Raw genomic sequence first — 24,897 nt, 5'->3', positions numbered from 1 at the left:
GCTTTCCAAAATCTAATTCATTCCCTGGTTTAGCTGCATCCTCACCACCCAGCTGATGGGAACATTATATATGAGCATTATAGTGCTGTGCCCAGCCGTGTTTTCCCAATACCATTGGATATTATAGCGCTGTGACACCTAGTATCTTCACGCAGTAAAACCTGCATGAAGCACAGCATTTTCCATAGGCTTCCCAAGATGTGCTCCTGGGATCACAGCTTTGCCCGGCTGCTCTGGGGAACAAGTAGCTCTAGCAAAGCTCTTGGATAGTGAGAGGTAAATGAGGCACAGGAGAAGCACATGCACCCTGTCCGTGTGCTGCCAGGCTATCGCCTGCCTCTTATCCTACGCATAAATCATAGCTGAGCAGCACAAGCTGTTCCTGTCATCGAAACGCAGAAAGAAACGCTCCTCTTGGCACCGAGGAGGTGATAATGACCCTGAATTAGAGCTGTACGTCTCCAGCACCTGATTCTCCTGCTCCTGCGGGTGCAGCCTGATGTTTCTCCTCCTGGCTGTTGCAGGAACGAGTCCAGGTCTTGCTGATGCGGAGGAAGGATTTAAAGGAGCGATGTCCAGCCTGGCTTTTGGAGCAGCTTGTGACAAGAGGCTTCAAGCACCCGATGGCCACGGCTGCTGCATGGACATCAGGGGCAGCTGCACGGCTGTGGGCAGAAGCAGGGAGAGCTCGTCACCACCGTCATGTCAGGGGATGAATCGGGAACGACCATGGCATTTTGGGTTGCGCCGAGGCACACGCATACTCATTAAATTGCTAATGCAGCCCTGGGAGTGCTTTTGGCCCAGGGAGCAGCAACGTCCCCAATGGTTCCCAGCTCTGCTCAGCCCAGGCCAGGGATGGAGGCTGATGAGAATCTGGGACCGTGTGTGACATCCCCAAATCCCCCCATGGCCCATGCACTGAGCACACACAGTCAGACCCCCAGCCCAGGCATCAGGCACTGCCAAACCACCAGGCACTGTGATACTTCACTTCTCAGCATCTGAGTAATTTTTGGAAGTGGTTTGAAAGGCTCCCTTTAAAAATCTAATCTCCCGAAGCCTTTCATCTGTGTCTTTTTAATTCCTTCTGAAACACAAAGGGAAATGTTTGAGCATAGTCAGGCCAAGATCTCAGATGCCAGCGTGCTCCTGTCACTTGGCTCCTAAGTGAACTTTTAAGGAACATTACTCCACCACTGAGCCGAACAGATCTAGGCTCCTTCAGGAGAAGTTAAATATTTGAACTTGATATTGCAGCAGAAATCACACATGCTGTCTTAAAAGGAGCAAGAACCATTCTGTAATATTAAAGGGCAGGAAAGCTGAGATTTGGGTTTTTTTTAACTTGTCAGAAGAGGAAAATTGCCAAACTACTGAGCACCCAGGAGACACTGCCAAGTGCAGTCCAATAAAGCAGGGAGCTAAAAATACAGCTGGAACTCCACTCCTTTTACGAGCCTTAAAGAAAGCGCTGCTGCTTTCGTTTTCGTTTGCGCTTGCCGTAATAAGGAAGATTTATCTGTTTGCAAATCGGACCTCAGGATAAGGGCAGCGAAAAGCAGCTCCTGTGTGTCATTGCTTATCTGTGTGTCTGCAAACAAACACGAAGGACAGAGTGCAAGGCTGTGTACATGCCATTTTATCGTTCTTGGCCCACAAAACTTCTTTAGCAGTCGGCGATAACCGTATGGGATACTCCTTCGGTTTGCCAATGCCCTCTAGTGGCTTTTGGAGAAAAGAAATGTGCATTCCCAAAAAAGAGAGGCTTTTGCAAAAATACTGCTATGCCCTAGGTGTGTGCAGGCTTTAGGAGAGATGAGGCATAGGTAGTTTAAAATGGAAAAAGGAGCTAAATCAAAATCCTTCATTCATAAATGCTCATCTCCTACACAGCAAAAGGGGGAGAGGGAAGGCTGAGGGATTCCCTGTGTATTCCTAGAAGACGGTTTTGTAGTTCCTCAAAAGACAAATCTTGCTTTAGTGTGCACGTTTCCCCCTTCCCTCCCTTTACTGACCCTGCTGTGTGTCTAATAGGAACACGGCTTTTATTTGGCAGTGTTATACACTGCAGACAGGCTTGCCCAGCTGGCTGGAGTCTGGGCCCCTGCATGCCTAACAGCGCAGGGGATTGTTTTACACTGAATTTATTGCTTCCTTACTGGAAAAGCACCCTCCAGAAATGCCCTTTTCTATGCACTTAGTCTTAGAAAATGAATTAAGAAAATAATCATCCTGCACAGAGTGAATTTAAGAATGTTAGATGGATCGTGCTTTCTATGGGTTGAGTTTGCCAATACACTTGAGGCAGATGCCCTCTGTATGAGTAGCACTGTATTGAAGCTGTTTGTTTAGGAATACAAAGAGAACCCAGTTCTGCAAGCAAAACCTCTGCTGGCTGCAGCTGAATAGAATGGAATGGAATAGAATACAGTAGAATAGAGCAGAGTAGAGTAGAGTAGAGTAGAGTAGGATAGGATAGGATAGGATAGGATAGGATAGGATAGGATAGGATAGGATAGGATAGGATAGGATAGGATATTTCAGTTGGAAGGGACCAACAATGATCATCTAGTCCCACTGCCTGACCAATGCAGGGCTGACCAAGTTAAAGCATGTTGATAAGGGCACTGTCCAAACGCCTCTTAAACACTGACAGGCTTGGGGCATCGACCACCTCTCTAAGAAGCCTGTTCCAGTGTCTGACCACCCTCTCGGTAAAAAAACACCTCCTAATGTCCAGGCTGAACCTCCCCGGCACAGCTTTGAACCATTCCCATGCATCCTATCTCTGGATCCCAGGGAGAAGAGCTCAGCATCACCCTCTCCACGTCCCCTCCTCAGGAAGCTGCAGGGAGCGATGAGGCCCCCCCTCAGCCTCCTTTTCTCCAAACCAGACAAGCCCACAGTCCTCAGCCGCTCCTCACGGGACATTCCTTCCAGCCCTTTCACCAGCTTTGTTGCCCTCATTCAAGGACCTCCACATCCTTAAGTGGTGGGGCCCAGAACTGGACACAGCACGCCAGGGGAGGCCGCACCAGCGCTGAGTACGGCGGGATAATCCGGCGGGATAATCCCCTCTTTTGACCGGCTGGCTACGCTGTGTTTGCTGCACCCCGGGATGGGGTTTGCCCCCTTGGCTGCCAGGGCACACTGCTGGCTCCTATCGAGCCTGCTGCCCACCAGGACCCCCAGATCCCCTTCTGCAGCCACTCCTCTCCCAATTTATGCTTCTGCCCCGCAGTGTCACACCATTGCTCTGCTCCCACTGACCTGCAAGCACCGAGCTGACCACCTTTGCCTCTGGTGGGGTTACCCCTAAGGAATCCCTCAGAAAGAAAAACGCATCATGGTAATTTCCTGCTGGGTGGGTTTGGTGCCAAAGTGACAGCCCTGAAGAGCCATGCTCGCTGCCCACAGCCCAGCCCCAAGTTAAGGACACGGGCTTATATTGTCATTACAGGCTGCGGCATTTGCTGGAGCCTCCTTCCCTGCTGAGCAGTCTGAGCCGGTGCCTAAGGCCAGGCAGACACAGCAACAGGTCACTGGTTGAAATCTCTGATGCTTTATTATATTCTTAGCCAAACCTTACTTTTAATAGCCCAAAGAGGTGTAGAAGGGATGAGAGGAGGGTTAATGAGCAGAGATACTTTGTTGTAGCTCTTCTCATACTCATGCACCAGTCGATCCTTCTCTACAAACCCCCGTTATTTGCTGTAGTCTGGAAAACCAAAAAAGAGGTGACTTCAGCAGAGGGCCAGAATAACGTACGTCTCCATCCCATGTAAGTCCTCTGAAGAAGGGCTTGTTCCCAGCTGGGCCAGGGGACTGCTCTAACAACCTGTTCCCACCCAGAAAGGTTTATGGACTGCAGTAGCCTCCCTCTTCCTTGCAGTGATTTAAAAATACCTCTCCCCACCTTTCTTTCCAGCAGGCCCCACAGTTTACAGCGGCATTTCCACAAATATATCCCTTGTGCCTGGGAAACGGCTGCTCCTTGTGCCAGACATTATTTCTGGGAGCAAAGAGCTCATTGCTCGTTCCCAAATGTAAAGCTGAGAGTGCATAGTGTGGCACTGCAGGACTTGGACTTGTAGAGATGCTTTACGTTTGCTGCATTTCCCATTCAGCAGCCAGCTAATGCCTTCAGTGGTTTCCTGCAGTAAGGTTTTGTCTGGGTGAATGGCAATGATCATTTTTTGGACACAGAGCCCAGCTCCTGTCTGGCTTGAATTTTGTCCGTGGTCCTCAGCAGAGCATTTCAGCTCCAAGGCAACAGCTCCTTCCTTACAATTGTTTGACTACACCAAAAGCAGCACCAAATATCCTGAATTTAGACCTCCCCAGATCTCCCAGTTCATCTCCTAATGGTTTAATAAATGAAAGGCTCCAATTCCTCTGGCACTCCCTTGCCTTCATGGGAGATACATCAGGTTCCCTCGCAGGCACTAAGCAACTTACGCTGTAGATCCAGTCCACGTAGGCTGACACACGTGTGAAGACTGTTGGCTTCTGGTAGGTGTTACAGTAAGGAACTAGCCCAAAACTGACAATGCCATGGACTTCCCAGCGATTGTCTCTGTAGCAGCTGAGAGGGCCCCCAGACTCCCCCTGGACCAGAGGAAGGAGAGGAACATATTAAGCCCAATTATCTGAGCAATTTAGGAATGACTGGATAGGATTAAGGAGCACCAGTTAGTTAACCACTGTCCTGAACATGAAAATAAATGCTTGTGCTGCTTTCTTTGCAAAGGGCTGACCGCTGCCCAGCCGCATGGCAGCAGAGACCGCCCGGCACCTCCCAAGATGTTGCAAAGATCGGACCCACTATTTATTACCTCCGTCTACACGCACATACACACATAGACACACACCCACCCCAGCAAGGGCTGAAACCCTCATTTCCCACCACCATTGCAACTAGTCCAGTGCATGCTGCACGACACGCGGTCCTTCCCAGCAAGGTCCACCTGCACAGCATCTCTTAAAAAATCAGCTACAAGGAACCAGGTAGAAGGGAGACGCTGCTCCCCTTGTTCTTTGCAAACAAGTATATTCAAAGGGTCCCGGGAAGTTACAGTGAAAAAGAAAGCAACTCGAGTTAAAAGATATGAGAAGATAACAGCTCTTGCTTGGCTCAGACCCCAATTTGTAACAAGGTTCTACCATAATTAAACCACACCAAAAAATACACTAAATATATGTAGACCTATAATTATACTATACCTATAATTGTACTATGTATAATTGTATAACCTGTTTTTTTCTATATGTTTCTATATTATATTTATATATTTACATAATCAAATATCCTACGTATTTGTTCATTTTTTTCAAAGGCTCTGCATCGTTGCTTTTGCCAGAAGCCACCTCTGTAGTGAAGGGAATACAGGCAGAGGTAATGTGTATCCCCTGTCTTCACACACCAAACCTCCTTGCCTTGACTCAGGGGCCACCTGGAGCCCCTGGGATAAAGGGGACCTCACAGCATCTTCCTTTTCCACCTAACCTCGGCCAGATGGTGAAACTTGGATGTAAGCAAAACTTGGAGCAACCTCTGCTGTCCATGTAAGCAGAGCGGCTGGGGAGGAGAAGGGTGACAAACAGGGCAAAAGCATGGGGGAGCGCTGCCTGGTCCAGGGTGCAACATGACAGCAACATGGGAGGACTGGTAGGACTTCCCTGAAGCTTCATCCTTTGGATGAGGGCAGAGGGGACTGCCAAAGTCTTAACCCCTTCCCCAGGATCTGGTCAATGGGACATGCTGTTGGAAGGAAGGGCAAATCTCCCCTCCAAAATCAGAGGGGAGAGATGCACTCTGAGGATTCGGAGGTTCCCTCTCTGCTGGGTGCTCTTTGGGAAATTGAGGAATCTGCTTTAGAAGATACTCAGAAGAAAAAGAGCAAAGGGTCCAGAATTTATAGGAGAGCTACTGCAGGTGGACAAATAGCAAAACCAGGTCCCAGCTGAAGGAACAGCAATGGTTACCCACTGAAAGAACAGCAAGGTCAGATAGGAAGGAAAGAGAAAGAGGGGAGCTTGAAAATCCTCTGATAATAACAGATCTTACACTGCATCCAGACCTCACGCCGTCTCCACCTGCACAGATCATAGTGACTTTTGCTTGGGATCCCCACCAGTTACTCTGGGAGCAGATCTCATGGTCGACCACCGGCAGCATCACCTCCTGCAGTCTGTCCGCGCTGCTGCCACCCGCTAGCAGAGAAAGGGTGAGATTTTGGTCCAGGAGCTCCAGTGGTTGAGGAAGGAAGCCCGCACCCTGCCTCGGGCAGCCTTAACTGCACGGTGGTCCCTCTGAAAGCAGGAGGGACCCTCAACACTCCTCCTTCCCCCTTACTTACCACTAACCACCCCCCATCCGGTAATATAGCAGGGATAGTTATTGGGCAAAATTAATCCTTCAGGTGGAAGCATTCCCAGCTCAACAAACCCATTGTCATAGGCAGGAGAACTGAGGAGCAGCAGGGCAATGTCATAGCTGAAATGGGAAACAGATAAAAGATTCTTTACTGAAAATCCTGAATTAGTCATAAACCAGATGTCTGCACTCACATTTCATCACTTATACAGGTCTCTAGCCTCTGGCATGATGATAGACAAGCACCTTGCAAACATCATGAATTAATCCTTATAGCTATCACAGGCGACAGGAAAAGATGAGGAATTAAGAGAGAAGAGGCCATGGTACAGACTGATAAAGGGATAACACTCCCCAAAAATCTCGTACTCCTTCGGAGGCACCCAACCTCAGAGTGAATTTCAGCGGACCCTGGGTGGACAGGCATGCCGCCGAGGGGGGATTTAAGACAGTCCCTCGGCATTTCCTTGTTGGCTTCCCTTCATCCGATGCAAACAGTGGTGTGACTGCGGGCAAGGCCCTGAATCTGCTGTACATCCTGGATCTGTCTGTGAGGCCCATCTTTCCCCCATCTTGGGCAAACCAGGATTGAGATCATCCACATAGACACCGTGTAACACCTCCAAGCGAGAAGGTCATTTGGGAAATCTCCGTCGAGTCATCTTCCAGTGATTCCCACAAATCCAACCCCACTGGGAACCAGACTGAATATACACGTAAACACACGCGGGACAGGGTGCTAAGTACCATTCAACCATCTGATGACATTCAAAATAATTACCCATTGGCAATGTCATAGGGATTCCAGCCATCGTGAATGAAGACTCTGTCCACACCAATGTAGTACTCGGTGCCATCCACATTCAAGAGGCTGTGCTCACCCAGAGCCACTCGGTAGGTTGCTCCTGGTGGCCTGAAAATGAATCAGAGTAACTAATGTAAAAACTACTCCCCACCACTCACTTTGCAGTGTAATTCCTGCACCACTGAGACCTTCCACCAATGTAACAATTTCTAAAGCACCTTCCACCGGAGGATTTTCAATGGACTGTAGCTAAATGGTCTTATGAATTAGGCAAATGCTGCCTGCAGTTTGCTGGCGAAGCGAGTGAAGGTGCAGCATCAGCTAACACAGTGCTGAGCTCGGTCTTGAACGAGAACGTTCATTTGGCATCTCTGCATCTCTCTGAAACAGAGTGTGAAGGATCAGCTTGTTGCACTTTATTGCAAGTACATTCACTAAAGGCGTGAGTAATTAAAGAGGCGTGTTCGCTTATTGGTGTCACGCTGTATCGTTTAGGCAGTGCATGTTAGACATGCTGCAGAGCAAATTGTACAACATGGCCCGTGAGCTACAAAACATGCCTTTCACCCAATCTTGCCATCTCTGTGCAGGTTTCTCAAGATGGAAACCCATTCAAAATGCTCACATTCATGCAAATGCACCTCCTCTTATGCAAATCAGCAATCAGCTTGATTTCCACTCCCAGGAAGTCAGCAATTACTGTATAAAATCAAGCAAACAGAGTTTTCCAGTTCCCTTGATTAAGTGCGCAGAGGGATGTCCAGCTGTGCAAGGAACGGCACCAGTGGGGCGCTCAGAGGGTGAGAAGGGTCTGGCTCCTGCCTGCAGCAAGAATGAGGAGCAGAAGAGGAGTTTTAACGCTTTTTATCCTACTTACATGCTGAGGCAATGGGCTGCGGTCATGACCCATTTGGTGCCGATAAGGGTTCCACCGCAGATGTGAGAGTAGAACGTCGGGGAGTCAGCATAGGCAATTTGAAGTGATACCTGGATCAAACGACAACATATTTTGCACCCAAGCTACGCCGTGCCTCTGCAGAAACAGCGTGTGTGGCTCTGGACAGTGGAAGCTGTCATTTTCCCACTGTTTTTTCAAGTATAAGGCTTTTTTCAAGTATAAGACACCAGCATTACCTGCCACTTCCAGCTGTTTTGTTGAGCCTCGTGGCCTCCAATTACTCGCCCTGTCAGCACATCCTTCTGAACAGCATCCCTGAGGGGACTTCCAGAGATTGCCCCTAACCACACAAAAAAACGGAGTGCAGTTTGTCATGCGGATTCCTAAAGAGCGTCAGCCATCGCGGGCTACTGCCAGCGACAGACCTGCGCTGCGCAGGGCAGCCAGCCGAGCGAGTCTGAAAGATCGAGTGACTGAGACTTGCACATGGTGACACTGTGATCGCTCTCCATCCTGGAGGCTGTCTTTAAAGCCTCCGTGGTTGAAAAATAGTGTAAACAGGCTTCAAGAGGCAAAGCTTACATAAATTGACTTCTGTTCCTGCAGTCTGTACAGCCCCATAACTGCCAGGCAGTTGTGCACCAACCTAAACCCCCTTTATTTCAGGGTGCACGTTTCCTCTCCCCTCCCTCAGAGCTCCACCAGATCTTTTTCATGGAGATCTTGTTCCCACAATAGAGAAAAACCCTTCCAGACAGAATAATTGTGTCCACACAAGGTTTTGCCCTAGTGTAGTAACTGCAGAGAAAAAAATTGTTATGCTCTAATCTGCACCACTTAGTCAGAGTTTGAGAGGCTCACCCTTTCCCAGCTCAAATACTTCAATTGCAACTTACCCAGGCAGCTGAGAAGAACCAGATACTGAAGCATCTTTAATGAGCTGGTAGCATTTTTCCAAGAGAATTTCTTTTTATACTGAAATATCTGATAAGAAGCTGTATCTAAGTTTGTGATTAATACAATTTATCTATATACATAACTCATTTAACTGATCAAAAATGTTCCCCATGTAGAAAACAAGGGGGAGCAGCTACCTGTTCAAGGTAGAGCCCAAGGTTACACAAACACCTCCACACTGCATAGTTCCCACAGGGCCATGAAACAGAAAAAAACTGAGAAATTTGGAGAGTGCTCAGATCAAGTCGGAAACAAAACAATGCAAACCCAAGCTCAACAAGCCAACACTTCAGACCAGTAATTGTTGATGCACATGTTGTATTCCCTTGTTAGAAATTTATCTGTCAGTCCAGCTGTCTGCTACTCCATGTAACATGAACTGATCTTTGTCAAGTAGATAAAAAGAGCAATAGCAAACAGGGAGAAGCACTGAGGGTGGTTCAACCTTGGCTGAACACGTTAAACCAACCTTGGCTGGACATGCTGATCTTTTTTTAGGATCCTTTTCTGCTCCCTCTTCCCTGCTGAATGAGTTTTCCTCTGCCTGTGCCAAAATGCTGGCTCTCAGTGGCAGGGGGGGAGGTAGGGAGCTGGGCTATGGCCAGTGGGGAAAAAAGGGAATGGTGCAGCTGGCAAAGACACGTGCTATGTCTGAGGAATGGAAAAGGTCCCAGAATCACAGAATAGCTGAGGTTGGAAGGGACCTCTAGAGATCATCTCGTCTAACGCCCCTCCTCAAGCAGGGCTACCTAGAGCTGGGTGCCCAGGACCATGTCCAGGCAGCTTTTGAATATCTCCAAGGACTGAGATTCCACAGCCTCCCTGGGCAGCCTGTGCCAGTGCTCAGGCACCCTCACAGTAGAAAAGTGTTCCCTGCTGCTCAGAGGGAACCTCCTGTGTTTCACTTTGTGCCCATGGCCTCTGGTCCTGTCACTGGGCACCACTGGTAAGAGCCTGACTCTCTTTCACACCCTCCTTTCAGGTATTTATATACATTGATGAGATCTCCCTGAGCCTTCTCTCCTCCAGGCCAAACAGTCCTGGCTCTCTCAGCCTTTTCTGATGGGAGAGGGGCTCCAGCCCCTTCATCATCTTTGTGGCCCTTTTCTGGACTCTCTCCAGTATGTCCATGTCTCTCTTGTACTGGGGAGCCCAGAACTGGACCCAGTACTCCAGATGTGGCCCCACCAGTGCTGAGTAGAGGGGTACGATCACCTCCCTCGACCTGCTGGCCATGCTTTGCCTAATGCAGCCCAGGATACCATTTGCCGCCTTTCCCACAAGGGCACGCTGCTGGCTCATGTTCAACTTGGTGTCCTCCAGAACCCCCAGGTCCTCTTCTGCCACATTGCTTTCCAGCAGCTTGGGGCTGGCAGTAGGTAGGGGAGGCACCAGGCAACATTGCCAAGACCTGCATCCCATCTTTGACAGTGGCCTTCATGTAGCACTTTAGAAGAAAATGTAGAAGCCTTTGTAATGGATAACCTTGTTCTAGGGGGAAGTATGTTTTGGTTTTTTTATATCCCCATTAACTGCAGTCCCCTAACCATTTTATACTTGTGGAGCGTGATGATTTATATCCCTTTAGTGGTTTAAGGCATCTATCTAGGAGCATAGGAGATGCACAGGTTCTTCAGTTAAATGTAAAATACAGCCCTGCTTTACATATCTAGTGAGGAAGAAAACAAGAAATGCCTGTAGCTGGTGGAAACCCAGAGACTTGTTTCCATGATCAGAGGAAATCCCCTTGGGACACACAGACCATCAACGGGTGGGCAGTAAAGCTCACCTTGAACTTCAACTGAAGCCAGAGAACAGTTGTCAAGTAACAAAGGAAGAGTTAAGGAAATGAACTGGAGAAGATTACAAGGCTCATCCTCCCAGGTATGCTAATGGGATCCACTGTCCATGGAATGGATACGGTAGGACTAGGACCTTTTCCATATCATCCCAACAGTCCTCTTTAACAAATCCTTTCTATTTTATTGGAAGCTATAAAAAGTTCAGTGCGATATTTCAGCATGGAGACTGTCTTTAAGTCATTGAACACTTTTTCCCCCTTACATCATAGATCATTTTTAGCTTCCAGTTAGTTTTGGCTAGGAGGTCAGAAAGTGGCCTCCTAGCCAAACGGTCTCTTCACTCACTTTCACTACATTCATCATCCCTGTTAGACCTGGCAAACTCACTTATTTTCTATTGCTAATTTATTTTTCCAAAGACTTTATGTGTTCCCTACATACAATTTTGTTGAAGAACATTGTTGTCTGTTTATTCTCCTTTTGGACATCATGCCATTTAGCTTGAGTAATTGTTTGTCCATAATCTGTACTCTACAGAAATGCACATGGTATCATACTCATTTTGCAGCTGAGTGGCTTTGATGTTGGGATGTGTTGTAATGCCCAAAGGAGAAATAAGTTACACCGAGGCTCATGAATTACAGCTGTTTTCAGAATTCCTCTGCTTCAGACATTGTTTTAGTGTAGAGCTCTTGAGGGACTGTCTGTGTTTTGCTCTGGGCTCTACACACATGGTTTGTGGAAGAGGTGAACCTACAGGACATATGTGAATGGAGAGAGGGGAGTTTGAGCATTGGGACTGGGAAGCTCTTCCATGTACAAGCACTTGCCAGGGTGAAAAAACTTGAATTTAGGAGTTAGGACTTTGTAAGGGAAGAAAATGAAAAAACATGGAGATTGGCATTAATGGCAATGAGAAGGCTGATTAGTTTTTGGTATCACAGCATTACCATGGAGCTCCGATTGCGAAGCTTGGCTTGAGGTGCTGAAGTCTAATGCTGCCATCCAAAACACAACATCTCACCTACTGTGAAATCTCAGAGGCTCATAACCTGCCAGGGGCTATGAAATCTGTTTCAGAACATGCACAGTCCAGGAATCGGAGTCCAGGACTCTTCCTCTCTGAAGGACCATCTCAAGCCAGAACCATCTCAGGGTTTCTCACAAATATAGGCAAAAATGAATTTCTGTGCTCCAAGTCTTTACCAGTAAACAAAATGGGATATCTTTCACATCACAAAGCCCACTCAAGTGGCCCTGTTTGTGTCCATATGGCAAAACTCTTTAATAGTCTAAAACAGAGAGGTCTTGTCCATGCTGCCTAGGGACCATGGTCTCTTGTTCACACTAACTTTCCAAACCATGCGTAAGAGTTGCTATGGGGAGCACGGGCTGGCACAAACCAGTGTTATGCTAGACTGTGCTAACATTTAACTGTACAGAAAAAACAGGACAACCTCTGGGTTGGTGCTCCAGCACTGTTTAGTTGATTGATGCTCTAGTTTTGTTTAGTTAATTAGTGATCTAGCACTGTTTAGTTAATTAGTATATAGCCTTTTTGTCCTTCTCAGAGCATCAGAATTAAATATTTTGATGACAGCAGCATTTTCTGGGTGAGTAGATTATTTTAGGAGTGATGGGAAAGATAAAGGGAGGTTGTGAGGGATAGGATGGGTGGTGGGGAAAGATTCCAGGACTAGTCGTACAAGCAAATAAGGAGATTTGGGTGGACTTGATGAGATCTGTTAGGAGCTACTGAGCACAAAATTGAGGATATAGTCATCTTTCAGGGAGGTCCTAAAGCACAAACTGGCTTCCAGACGTTGGGAGGGTTTACTGTGCATGTTTATTGTGCAGCTTTGTTTGCTCTGCTCTTGCAGGCTTTTCCTAAGCATCTGCTATCACCCATAGTCACTAGGATACTGGCTAGATGGATCTTTGGCATGACACAGTTCAGCCCTACATATATCTTTATTTATTGACTATGTTTCTAGAAACAAAAGCCTGAGATTTATTTTTGCAGTGCAAATGCCAAGGTTTGCTTTCTTCTTTATAGCAGCAATTCAACGTAACATCTCTATTCAGGATAGTATTAAGCACATTGTTAACTTAAGTATGTGCTAATGTAAAGCACATGCTCCTCAACAGAGATGGTTTTAAATGTATTAAGCAGGACTAGAGAAGACTCCTTCCAATGCACACAGAGTATTTAATTTTTCATTATTTTTTTATCTATATTCCTTCTCTTCCATAGCTGAGTTTGAGTTGATGAACACACTAATAAACCCATGAATATTCCTAGCTTATCACCATTTGGCGACAGGTTAGGACAACATGACCTTTTTTACTTAAGTAAAAAAGTCTATGGATACACTATCCTGAAGACTGACAAAACCTTGATCTAATGTACAGTTCTTAATAAATATACTACAGTGGCCTTAATCATCAATAAATGAGGATAAAGGAACAAATTACTTCACTTTTTCCTCCTTTTTCTATTGCTACAGGGTGAAGCCTTTATTTCAGTATGAGTAGTCTTGAGCTTTAGAAAGGGATGCATGACATGAAGTGGCTAATTTGTCAGACCACATTGTTAATCTCTGTATCTGGAAGCATATCTTTGAAGGTTCATCTAAAATATATCTGACTCCAAAGAAATTCTTAGCAAGAAGGAAACATAAAATCAGTAAGTGAGAAACCTTTACATTTCAACACTGGAAATCATAAAATGACATGAGGTAATGCCTGCATATTCACTTTAATGATAAAAGTGTTTATTAATTTAAGGTCAGGCTCACGAAATACATGCACTTAATGCATATTCACTGATGTTTGATGGAAAGGGCAAGTGACTGAGTAACACTAGAGTGAAAGGGTTAAAGCCAAGATAGACCAAGCCACTGCATCAAAATGCCTCCTGAAAGAATTAAAGCCTAGGGGCAAGGAGGATATTTTAAATATCTTAGTCACTTAACTAAACAAAAGAAAGGCCTTTGTGATTTAGAGAGTAGTTAGAATGGTTGTAACATAAGGGATAATCCCATCTCAGACAACTCGGCCTTGGGAGAACAAATGCACAAAAGAATGACAACAGCAGCCTTGAAGGACACCGTTTATGTGATCCTAGGACTGAGTTTGCGCAGAAGCAAAGGTCAATCAGCGAACACAGTGAAGAAGACTACGAGCCTTCATCTGAAGACCCCCAAAGACCACTTGAAGACCACCACGGGAGATGACTGCACATGCAGATCGGACATTTGCATATGTTAATAAATTCCAGGAGATCTCATGTTTATGTAAATGAATTCTCGGAAATCCTGTGAATATGTATGACTTTATACTACATAATCTCTGAAAGTCTACCAAATTGGTGGAGCACTTATGGTGGAGAATCCCCAGTGCTGCCCAGCGCTGCAATAAAGGATACCTGCTTAACAGTAACTTCGTTGCTATTGAGTTTCATTTCAGGGACTCTCCGAATACTCCGTTTCTCCCTTGGGGAGATTCGGACTGTGAAAAGAAGCAGCCATGAATTTTTGTATCAAGAGGTAGTATACACTGTGGTATACACATACATGAAAAATACTGATAAATTTATTAGGCATTTGAGGTGCAGGTAAGTTATAATGCACAAAACTCTACTCTGCAAGTGGTTTTTAAAGAAGTTTGATATACAGACTGTTGAGGGTATGTGGAATGTGAGAGCATCTGCTTCATTAACGTTGTAAGATCAAGGACCTTTTTAGTTCAGAGGGGATGACAAGTAAAAGGGAAAGGGATAAACAAAACACAGAGACACAAACCTGGTAGACAAGGGATAACTAAGATGATGACAAAGACCAAAAGTCTCCAGACCGTAACTGATGGGCCATGAAGGAACTACGGGCAGGGCTGTGGAGAGAGCTAACCTGGGTGGTGCAACTGATAAGAAGGGAAAAAGAAGATGAACTTGAGGATTTGGGGTGTTCAAGGGGGCTGTGCAGGACAAGCAAGCTGGACTAGCTGGCAAGTAGGAGATCATATAGCTGGTATGAGGGCCCAGTGTTCCCACTAAGGGTGCACCAGACTGGGCTCCAGCAGCTGGGCAGGAGAAACCTCGGGTGCCGGAGGCTGCTGAAGATGGCAGGTCTTATAATGTCCTTAACACAGACTACTGCATATGGCGGTCTTCCTGGTTTTATTTAAAACCTTTCTACACCATCCAGGCAGCTAAAGGATGTTTAAAATTGATAAATCCAATTTACTGCCACTATAGGGTTCTTTCAGTCTGAGCAAATAATATAATTGGCTGCAAGAGAGAGAGTCTGATATTCACTGTCTTTTAAATTGAACCTTCTTTTATAATACAGCTATGATAAATGCAATGTCCCCTGTTGGTGAACCTAAAGTTCTCCCTTGCTGAACACACACAGACTTTATTGTTCACGTTTGAGTCATCTTATTCTTGTCTTAAACGGTTGTCTTTTCATGTGATTCTTCTAAAAATGAAAACTTTGCTTTTATGTTAATTAGTAAGTCTAAAATACATATTTAGTCAACATTTTTTATTTCTAGTGTTTACTGACATCTCTAATAGCTAAACATTTTGTATTAAGATCTTATTTTTAGGTTTTAGTTGCTGCTTATGCCTTTTCTAAAATCTTCATGAATCTTTGGGTAACTTGGAGAGAGCGTCAAAACCTAGTTAAAAAAAAAAAGACAGTTAATAATAAATTAAAACCTATTTTCTCATGACGCAATTCAAAGTTTTGTGAATAAGTTACATCATGACAAACTTCTGTCGCCTCCACATATCTCTTATCCTTTAAGTAACTGAAAGCAAGTTTGAAATCTTCAAGAGATACAGAAAAAATAGTGGTTTACCACCTGTATAGCTTCTTGAGGTCAATCTGAGATTCAAACAGCACTTTGGACCTGATATCACAACAGATTTAGAGTGAAAATAGGATATCCCAGAAAACATTAAGATAATGAACATGTGATCCATGGTACAATTTGTTTCCATCTGGACAATTTACTTGGATTAATGTGCACGTTGTGTTACGAAAACCCCAAAAAAGAGGGCTTCAAGGAAAAATTTTTGCTGGGTAATACGGCCCTATGCACTTTGGATCCTGGTCCAGTTTGCAAGTAAGGTGCCGAACACTTGGTGGGCTCACACTGCCCAGGGCTGGGAAACGAGGGCTAACACGCTCGCAGCCCCTGTGGTCCTGGGAAAGGAGCCTGTCACGTCGCTGGGCTTTTCAGAGCCCTGACACAGCTCCTGGGGACTGCAGGGTACTGCCTCAGTACACATTTTGTTTGGAGAGTAAACCGGTACATAAGGACCAATGAACTGGGAGATAGAATCATAGAATCATAGAATCATAGAATCGTTCAGGTTGGAAAAGACCCTTAAGATCATCGAGTCCAACCGTTAACCCAGCACTGCCAAGTCCACCACTAAACCATGTCCTCAAGCACCACATCTACCTGGCTTTTAAATACCTCCAGGGATGGGGACTCAACCACTTCCCTGGGCAGCCTGGGCCACTGCCTCACTGCCCTTTCGGTGAAGAAGTTTTTCCTAATATCCAACCTAAACCTCCCCTGGCGCAGCTTGAGGCCGTTTCCTATCGCTTGTTACTGGGGAGAAGAGACCGACCCCCACCTGGCTACAGCCTCCTTTCAGGCAGTTGCAGAGAGCAATAAGGTCTCCCCTCAGCCTCCTCTTCTCCAGACTAAACAACCCCAGCTCCCTCAGCCGCTCCCCATCAGACTTGTGCTCCAGACCCTTCCCCAGCTTCGTTGCCCTTCTCTGGCCACGCTCCAGCACCTCGATGTCCTTCTTGTAGTGAGGGGCCCAACACTGAACACAGCACTCGAGGTGCAGCCCCACCAGTGCCCAGTACCGGGGCAGATGAGTAACAACAGCTAACGCCCTACTTTTTTCTAACTCTCCAGCATCTGACAACATCCGGTTTACTTTTGCTAATTGTTTTAGTTGAATTCTGGCCTTGGTGGTCTGTTTTAAGTATCACATGGTGTTCGGCCATTGCCAAAATACTTTGAATGCTTTCCTGCTAAGAAAATATAAACCACACGAATTACAGTAATCTCCCTTCATATGCTAGTGATCATATCATATCTTGCACTGTCGTATTACAAAAGGCTAATGCAAAACCAGATTGTTAACAGATTGTGAAATAAACCTCAGTACTTCCATTTATAGCACACACCCAATATAGCATAAAAAACCCACTGAACATATAGCTACATTTTTATCTTTTTTTCTCTTTCAACTGAATTCCTACAGGCAGGTTTTTAGGATGTCGTAATACAGAGGAATTTATATGTGAAATCTTTATATTAGAGCAACATATTAGTGATAAACTAGATGGAATATATGGATCAAAAGTTCTTATAATTAAAACACCTGTAAAAGCTTTTCAGCTTGTCTGAACATTGAGCACAGAAGATCCGAAAGGAAAACGATCGCCCGTGTTACAGGCAAAGATAAAATTTCCAGGAATAACGTTTTACAGCTGGGTACTGTCAATGTGACAACATGTTTCCTCAGCGCAGTATGAAGAATTTGGATGATTCACCTTTTAATTATTCAAAACACTGCTAAGCAAATCAAGGTCAAAGGACTCCTTTAAGTAGCAAAACATGTTACCCACTTTAATATGTTAAATAATTGATGATTAGTTTTGAGCATTCATATAGCTCTATTAAAATCATTAAGTACAGATATCCATGCAGGGGAAGCATGTAATTAAATGTTTTGCTGGATCAGGACCAGAGTGTTCAGCTAGTTGTAGTTTCACACTGCTATTTCCCCATATTGATTTGACTATAGTGAAAATCTTGGGAAAGGAGAAAAATGTCAACAATTCATATTACTTATGCACGTCACAGAATTCGAAGAGCAAGTCTTGAGACATAATGTCCTTTTTATCTACTTTTAACAGCAGAGTAGCTTGATCTTGCCTCCAGATTCTGCAGAACATTCAGTACATAATTCAATCTCTTCTTTCAGTTTTTTAAGTAACTGTTGTGCTAGTAAGCAGTTTACTGAAATTCACAGTTTTCATAACTCTTAAGAGTTATGGGTGTGATTTTCTACATGCAAATAAACTGTATGCTTTAGAAAAATTAGTCTATGAAGCTTTATAAATACCAGTATTCCTAACTCCACTGAAATCAATGGAAAAGTTTAGTATTAATGACCTCAGAATCTCACCCAGTGTGTTTACTGGAAAAGTCCACTTTGACCTTAAGTAAAGAGGAAAAAGTACAAAATAAGTAGCCCACATTCTGTCTTTTTCAGTCCTTACTCAACATGGAAAAAAGTAGTAAACATATTCCTATATAAGTATTTTAATATGCTTATTAATTTAATTTCAAAGTTAAGAAGAAAATGCTATTCATTGGGGAGAAAAAAAACAGGTAAAAAACCAAAGCAGGAGTCTATTAGCAATTTATAGCAGGAAGGAATGTGTATGAAAAGATCTTAAGAATTCTGACCTCATTTTTTGCCATTTCTACAAATACACTGAGAGCATTTTCTACACTGTGTATGCCTGTAGCAGCCGTTAAACAGTAGTTCTGTAACGTCTTTAGCTCATTTTGGCCCTCTTGCAAACAAGGACAAAACTCCTTTAATAATTTTTCTGCTGTTCTTACACCCTGTTGCACAGCTTCCTTTTTCTCATCTAGATTACTGTAACATTAAATTCTATATGGCATTTCCTAGTTTATCAAATAGCGACTAATATAAAGCAATATGCATCTTTGTCTATAAATTCTGACTACCCCATATGTAAACACAGTGGTTATGCATTTGTTATTCTAAGTATCTCATAAATCACACTGTTTCCCAGACCAGAAATGAATCCCCTTAAACTGCTACTATTTGCGTATCTGTTCGATAGCTAATTTCATCTTACTCCAGGTCTCACATGCATGGCAGTTTTCAGAAGTGCTACATTTTCCTTTAGTTTTAAAATGAAAATACATTTTAAAAGAATGGTTAGATATCAATATTCTATTTCTAGATGTGTTGTCAAGATGTACATTTGTGCTTTTGCTGTACATAAATTCACATACCCAAGACTGACAAATTTTTATCTCAGTAGTATGCACAGGGGATACATATAAGTTACTCTCCTCTGTTTTCCCTCATTTCTTCTTTCTCATGTCATTCATGCTGGTGTAATAAGAAGGCACACACCCTACAATATCTGTTTCTCTCAACATCAGAACTTCTGGAAAAATACTTATGGCTTCAAAGCAAGAGATGTAGGAATATACATACAAAAACATACCTTAAATAATGGGATTTCGGCCAATTTCAGGAAACTCAACATAAAGAGCAGAAAAAGGCAGAGTTCCTCCACTTGTGGATGCTGAGATGGTGGCTGAGTATTCATAACTTGGAGATGCCCATCTAGTTTAGTTTCAATTAACTGTGTTTGCAGTGCCTAGCATTTCAGCCAAACGAAGAAAAGCATCTCAGATGACAGCAGTTGACAAACATTGTGTATTCGGATGCACGGGAGAGTAATTTTTGACTGAGGATCAGAATTTCTGTTGCTGAGAAGTTGCAGGTATGCTCTCATCCAGAAGGACAACCAACACAAGCACCGTTGAAAAGGGACAGCAGAGCCTGGGATGGCAATTCTGGCCTGAAACAACTACAAGAAGATGTGGAAGGAAGGGCAGGGATCTTGGACTCACTGGATACCCTGAAAACAGAAGAAGGTCCTTGGCCAAGAGTAGGATCAGCTGAAACTCTGCTGGCAAAGCTCACTTGGCAAGGGTCCCGAGTGCACCAGTGGGTGCTGCAACCCCATCCTCACCCCCTCTGGGTGTTCAGCTGCCTGTGGTCAGGGTCAGCTCTGATATAGTGGAGCTGTAGCCTTGGATCAGACTTCCGTGGAAACTGCTACATTGTGAGAAAATGCTGAGTGAGGGGAAAAAAAAAACTGAGAAGCCTCATCTGGGGCCATACCCATTGGGCCTGCTGCTCAAGTCCTTGCTCGTGGTCCTTGCTTCAGCTACACTGCTTAGGACACAATTCCCCATCCCTTCTTCCCCCCACTCCCCATTTCATGGTCATCAGCTTTAAACAGATCAGCACTTTCACTAGTGTGTTTGAAGCTCTTGGCAAGTCACTCATTGATAAACTTGATGCTAAATGCTACTTGCTGGTAAAGAAGATGGGAACCTTGCAGTACCTTATTGATTGATATTATAGCACTGAGATTACCTGTTATGATGAGCGGTTGATGGATCTTCATATAGGGCTTCGGGATATTCCCAAGCATGACAAACTTTGAGCTTACAGATCACTGGGATGAACCTTCCAACCAAGCAAGGAGGCAACTATAACTATTAACTAGAGTAGCAAAGATAATTCCAAAGGCATTCTGCTATATCCTTTCTCCATGTTTGCCATTGATAAAGAAAACCCCAGACTTTCTGCAGAAGCAACATATTCATGTTGATCAAGTGATAAAGTGATCAGGAGAGTTGGTACACTGACCAGCTTCATGCTCTGCATCTTTGATATCGCACAGTCCAAGTCAAAGCCAGAACTCCAGAGGTTTAGTTGGCTCAAAGGGAACTTTTCTACATTTATCTTGAGGCCCAGAGCTCCTTCTATGCCAAGAACTAAACAGCACCCGAGCAAAGGGCTTGGCATTTCCTTTTGTTGTCTGTATTGTGAAACTGCACAGTTCCTGGTGTGGTTTTGCCCCATGTCAGCCACCACAGTCTCAGACAATTCCCGGTCACATTTTAGTGTATAATATGGGCCAGGAACGGTTCCAATAGGCAACTGGAATGCACACACTCTGGTTTAGAGGTGAAAGATTTTAATCACATGGACGTGAGCCACGTCTTACCAGTTGGACTCGGGAACAAAGAATAGGTACCACTCATTTGATTTACTAATAGACTCAGAATGAATTTATTTGTCATCAGCAACTCTGTCCAGATGCCTCATTTTTAAGCCTGCTGCTGATGCAAAGTGAAGCAGTTACTCTTTTCACCCTAAAGTTTCTGACAAAGAGTATTACCTTTTTGAAAAGTCTGGATGCTGAGGCAGCGGTGGTACATTGTTCTCCCCCTGGAGAATAGTGGGCTGGCTCACTGAAAGCGCTGAATCAAATTAGTCTTTTGCAGAGTGTAAGAACTTGGTTTAGGCATTCAAAAGGACTCTACAAAAGGTGCTGTACCTGACAATTAAATGAAAATGCACAGGAAAACCTCAAGAGAGCAGCCAACCTACCTTACAGACATCCCTACAGGTAGAAGTCTTTGACAGAGACAAAGCATTGCTCAGGAATGTAGTCTTAACCCAAACAATGGAAGGAATGGCTAAGTTCACCAGAGCAGAAAAATCAGTTCCATAAATTATAAAAAGTCTGTCAGAAAAGTTGTGGTCATGAGGCACATGAAGAGCCAAAGTCCAAGAGGATTTAGACAAATCTGAATCATATTGTTGATAGCTCTCTGGCCTCAGTCACTGCTCTTTCTAGCTTTGTTAAAGTATCTCAGAGCTTGATTAGATTGTCCCACACACCTACCTGAAAAGAATAGAAGGCAATCAATCTTCTCAACTGGAAGTTTCTATATTTACCTATATAAAACACCACAAAAAAGAAAACTATTTTTAGAAAAAGGGAATTTTGAAATATTTGCAGTAAGCATACCTCTGTATACAAACCTATAAACAAGTGTATGAATTTCTTCAGATAGATGTTGAATTTATTTTATAATATATTGATGGATGTATAGGTTTTCTCATACATATGCCATCCTTTAATTTACAGCTCCACAGTTCTTACAGTTTTACAGACCATACGCTTGCCAGTTCTGATGCACAGATTAATGCAAAATCGACCATTTAAAAAAAGAGACAAACCAGGTGCCAACCATGTAAACTCTGCTCCTGAAGGAGGAAGTTAGCCCAGGAAGAGAATGAGTTTCTTTACTTTTCCCCAAGTACCACAACTATTGCATTGAATCATGACTGTTTAAGTACCTCGCTTCTGCTTATATGCTTAGACAAAGAGTGCTTCTGCAATTAATGAAGTACTTTTGTTTAGGTGCTGAATGAATTTAAACCCTGTCAATAGTATGTGCTGCTGGAAACCTGCCAATTCAAGTCTCTCTCTGGGACACAGCTGCTTACATTTCTCCAAACTTCTACCTTAATGTCAAAGTTGATGCTCTCACTCCCACCCTGAAATCCTAGCAAAACCACGAGCTCTACTAAATGCACAATGTTCCCTTTATGAAAGAGTAAGAGAATAGATGGGTTGTGTCAGATGTTAACTGTGTTGGTTAACACAATTCACAAAGCTACACCTGTACTACGGTGATGGTGACAAATAAAATAGTGAGGAGCAATGCTGATAAAGAACAGCATTTCATTGAACAACTGAGGTCTTGAAAGAACCCCTTTGAGCAACTGGCAAGGATAATTTATAATTAGAATAGCATCCAGCATTAGGGTATTGGCTCATGTGCTCTCCAGTTACGGGTACTTACATAGCTCAAAACTGATGATCGGGCAAGCTCCATCAGCTGTGCCAAGGCCAAGGTTACATATATGGTTGAGCTGCTCTAACAGCTTGTTGCTACAAAAAAAAGTGGCTTGTTATCGCTCTATTCCTGGCAACAAGGTCCTCACTTGCCTTGAGCTTTGGAACTTTTCCTCTCACATGGTAAAATGATTTGATTCTCTAACTCAGGGAAAATATATTCATATTTTTGCTGGTTATTTCTTTGTCATTTTAGAAAGCTGAATCAGGCAGGTATAGAATTGGATGATTTTCAGAACCTGTGCAAAGAAGCAGGTGAGACCATGTGGCAAGAAGCAAGGCAGGAGGAAGAGCTGGACCTTCCCATTTCAGCACAGCAAGTGCCCAAATCTGTATCATAAAGTTAGACATCAGTGTTCAGAAGTAAAAAAAAATTGCACATCTACATAATGAACATTTTATTAAGTTTTTCATTCAGTGCTGCAAAGACAGTCCAGCGCAAGCTGAAAGATCTGTGCCATATACTCTCTATTGTGCCTTCACATATTTAATACATTCCAGTTGCTTATGCCTGCAGAGACCTACTCTGAGCAATCAAGTCATAAAGAAATCACTAAATACTTAAGTTAAACAGATTCTAGTTACAAACAATTTGGGTTTGTGTATTCGGCATTATGCAGTAAAAGGAAAAAAAAAAAACACCTTCTTGCTATCAGGTTGATTATATAGTCCAAATTAGTTTTGTTTAATTGTATTTTAGTTTTGTTTAATTGTGTTTTGATATATCATTTACAGACACATATCAGATGTGAAACCCTGTAATTATAATCTCTCATTTTAAAGCCAAATGCCAAAAAGGTCTGAAGCCAAAAAGTAGACTAAGAACTACCTGGACTTATATATACAACTGGAAAATGGGTAAAATCCCAAATTTGTAGAATATAGAGGTCATGTGTATAACATAGATGTGTAGAAAATGTTTTGAGATCCCCAAAACAAATAGGTGCCTTTTATGGTATGTTACAGGACTTATTTGAATTCTCTTACTGACTACATTATAGAAAAACATCTTGGGCAGAATCCTGGCTCACTGAAATAATTTAAGCCAGGATTTGTCTCCTAATGTACATGTACTATGTACAATCGAGGCTCTTGTGTCAAGTATCTGCAGTGGATATATTCAAATCAACATACTTCTATTTGGAGTACTCTGTTTCACTATATATATAGCTTTCCCCATCTTCATGCTCCAGTACTTTCCAAAAGAAGTCTTGACCTATTAAGAAGTTTGTATTTTTACCAGCTCTAACTTACAGGCAAATCTGAAAACAGTAGTTTCATTTCTGTGCACATGAAGAAATAACATTTAACAAACTGAGCCTTAAAGCAGTCACATAAACTGCACGGAGGTTCTGCAGCTCTGCTCTGAAAATCCAAAATCCACAAATATTCCTTTGCATGGCTTACCAGCAGTAGAGTCCTTTGCAGGAGTTATATCCAGGTTCCAAAAATAATCATGTTTCTTCACCATTTCAAGGAAAAACGCAGTTTTATCAAGGTTACCACTTCTCAGCAAATCAACTAATCTTTCCAGGGCTGAAGAGTTACCTAAAAATTATAAAGCAATAAAGTACATTTTATCCCTACCTTACAATAACTCAGATGCTTTCAAAACTGGCAAAATTTAAATATTGACTTAAATCATGCAGGGGTTTTTTGTTTTGTTTTGGGGCCTGTAATTAATAAGATACAGCAATACTGCTTATCTCTTGAGAAGAGGGTAAGGTTTTTAAAAGAAAAAATGGCAGAGCCACAGAGCCGAAAAGAATTCAAATGCTGCTAACATTTCCAGCTTCTTGAAGTAGAAAGCTCTTCCAGAAAACTTCAGATCTGTTAATATTCTATATGTGACACTACAGAAAGTCCTGAGAAATCCTGGATTTTATGCAGAAGGGGAAAATTTTGTAGGTGAAATTAAGAAAACAGAGTTTTCACATTTTCATGAGTTAGTTTTTTAAAACTTAGAGTGGAAATCTGAAGAAACACACCATCTTCAAGCTTATTTAATGTTATATACCTGGTGATTTTTCCACAATATTCTGGTAAAGGTTTATTGCTTGTTCATGCTTCTGTTTCCTGAACTCATGATCTGCCATCATCTAGAAGATAAAAACTTGTAAAAATAAAAGAAGATGCACAAATAAAAAGCCCTACATATGAACTGGGATTAAACAATATTCCAGGTTTAGTTATTTTAAATATTATCAGAATACATAATAGAAGAACTAACAATTACCATACCAAAAAGCATGTGGGACGTTGACATTTTTTAGGAAGAGAGAGGTCCAAACCCATCATGAGGTGTCACGCTGTAATGGATGGAGCAATGTCACCACTTTGGCATACAATTGCCCACAAAAAGCAAACATTTCTGCTATTTTCATACGTGTGTATAGAGTGAATTTTTTTCCCATCCTACAAAGGCTATATTTGGGGGCTACAGATCTCTGATTTTCATCATT

The 24,897-nt window shown here is 43.4% G+C and overlaps 1 protein-coding gene across 1 annotated transcript; it reads right to left on the bottom strand.

The window, feature by feature from the left end:
• Positions 1 to 1,462: 1,462 nt before the first annotated feature.
• LOC309598822 (elastase-1-like) lies at positions 1,463 to 9,012 on the bottom strand (the record flags this gene model as incomplete). The annotated part of the gene is made up of 8 exons (XM_082329782.1): positions 1,463 to 1,522; positions 4,462 to 4,611; positions 6,071 to 6,216; positions 6,363 to 6,499; positions 7,161 to 7,292; positions 8,062 to 8,171; positions 8,319 to 8,422; positions 8,979 to 9,012. 8 exons carry the CDS (start codon positions 9,010 to 9,012, stop codon positions 1,463 to 1,465), a joined length of 873 nt encoding a protein of 290 aa, XP_082185908.1.
• Positions 9,013 to 24,897: the final 15,885 nt, after the last annotated feature.

This window comes from Platalea leucorodia, assembly GCF_965183815.1.
Source record: "Platalea leucorodia genome assembly, chromosome: 1".
In the NCBI taxonomy this organism is placed as follows: domain Eukaryota; kingdom Metazoa; phylum Chordata; class Aves; order Pelecaniformes; family Threskiornithidae; genus Platalea; species Platalea leucorodia.
Note: the sequence above shows the minus strand (reverse complement) of the source record. Positions and strands in the feature narration are given on the sequence as shown.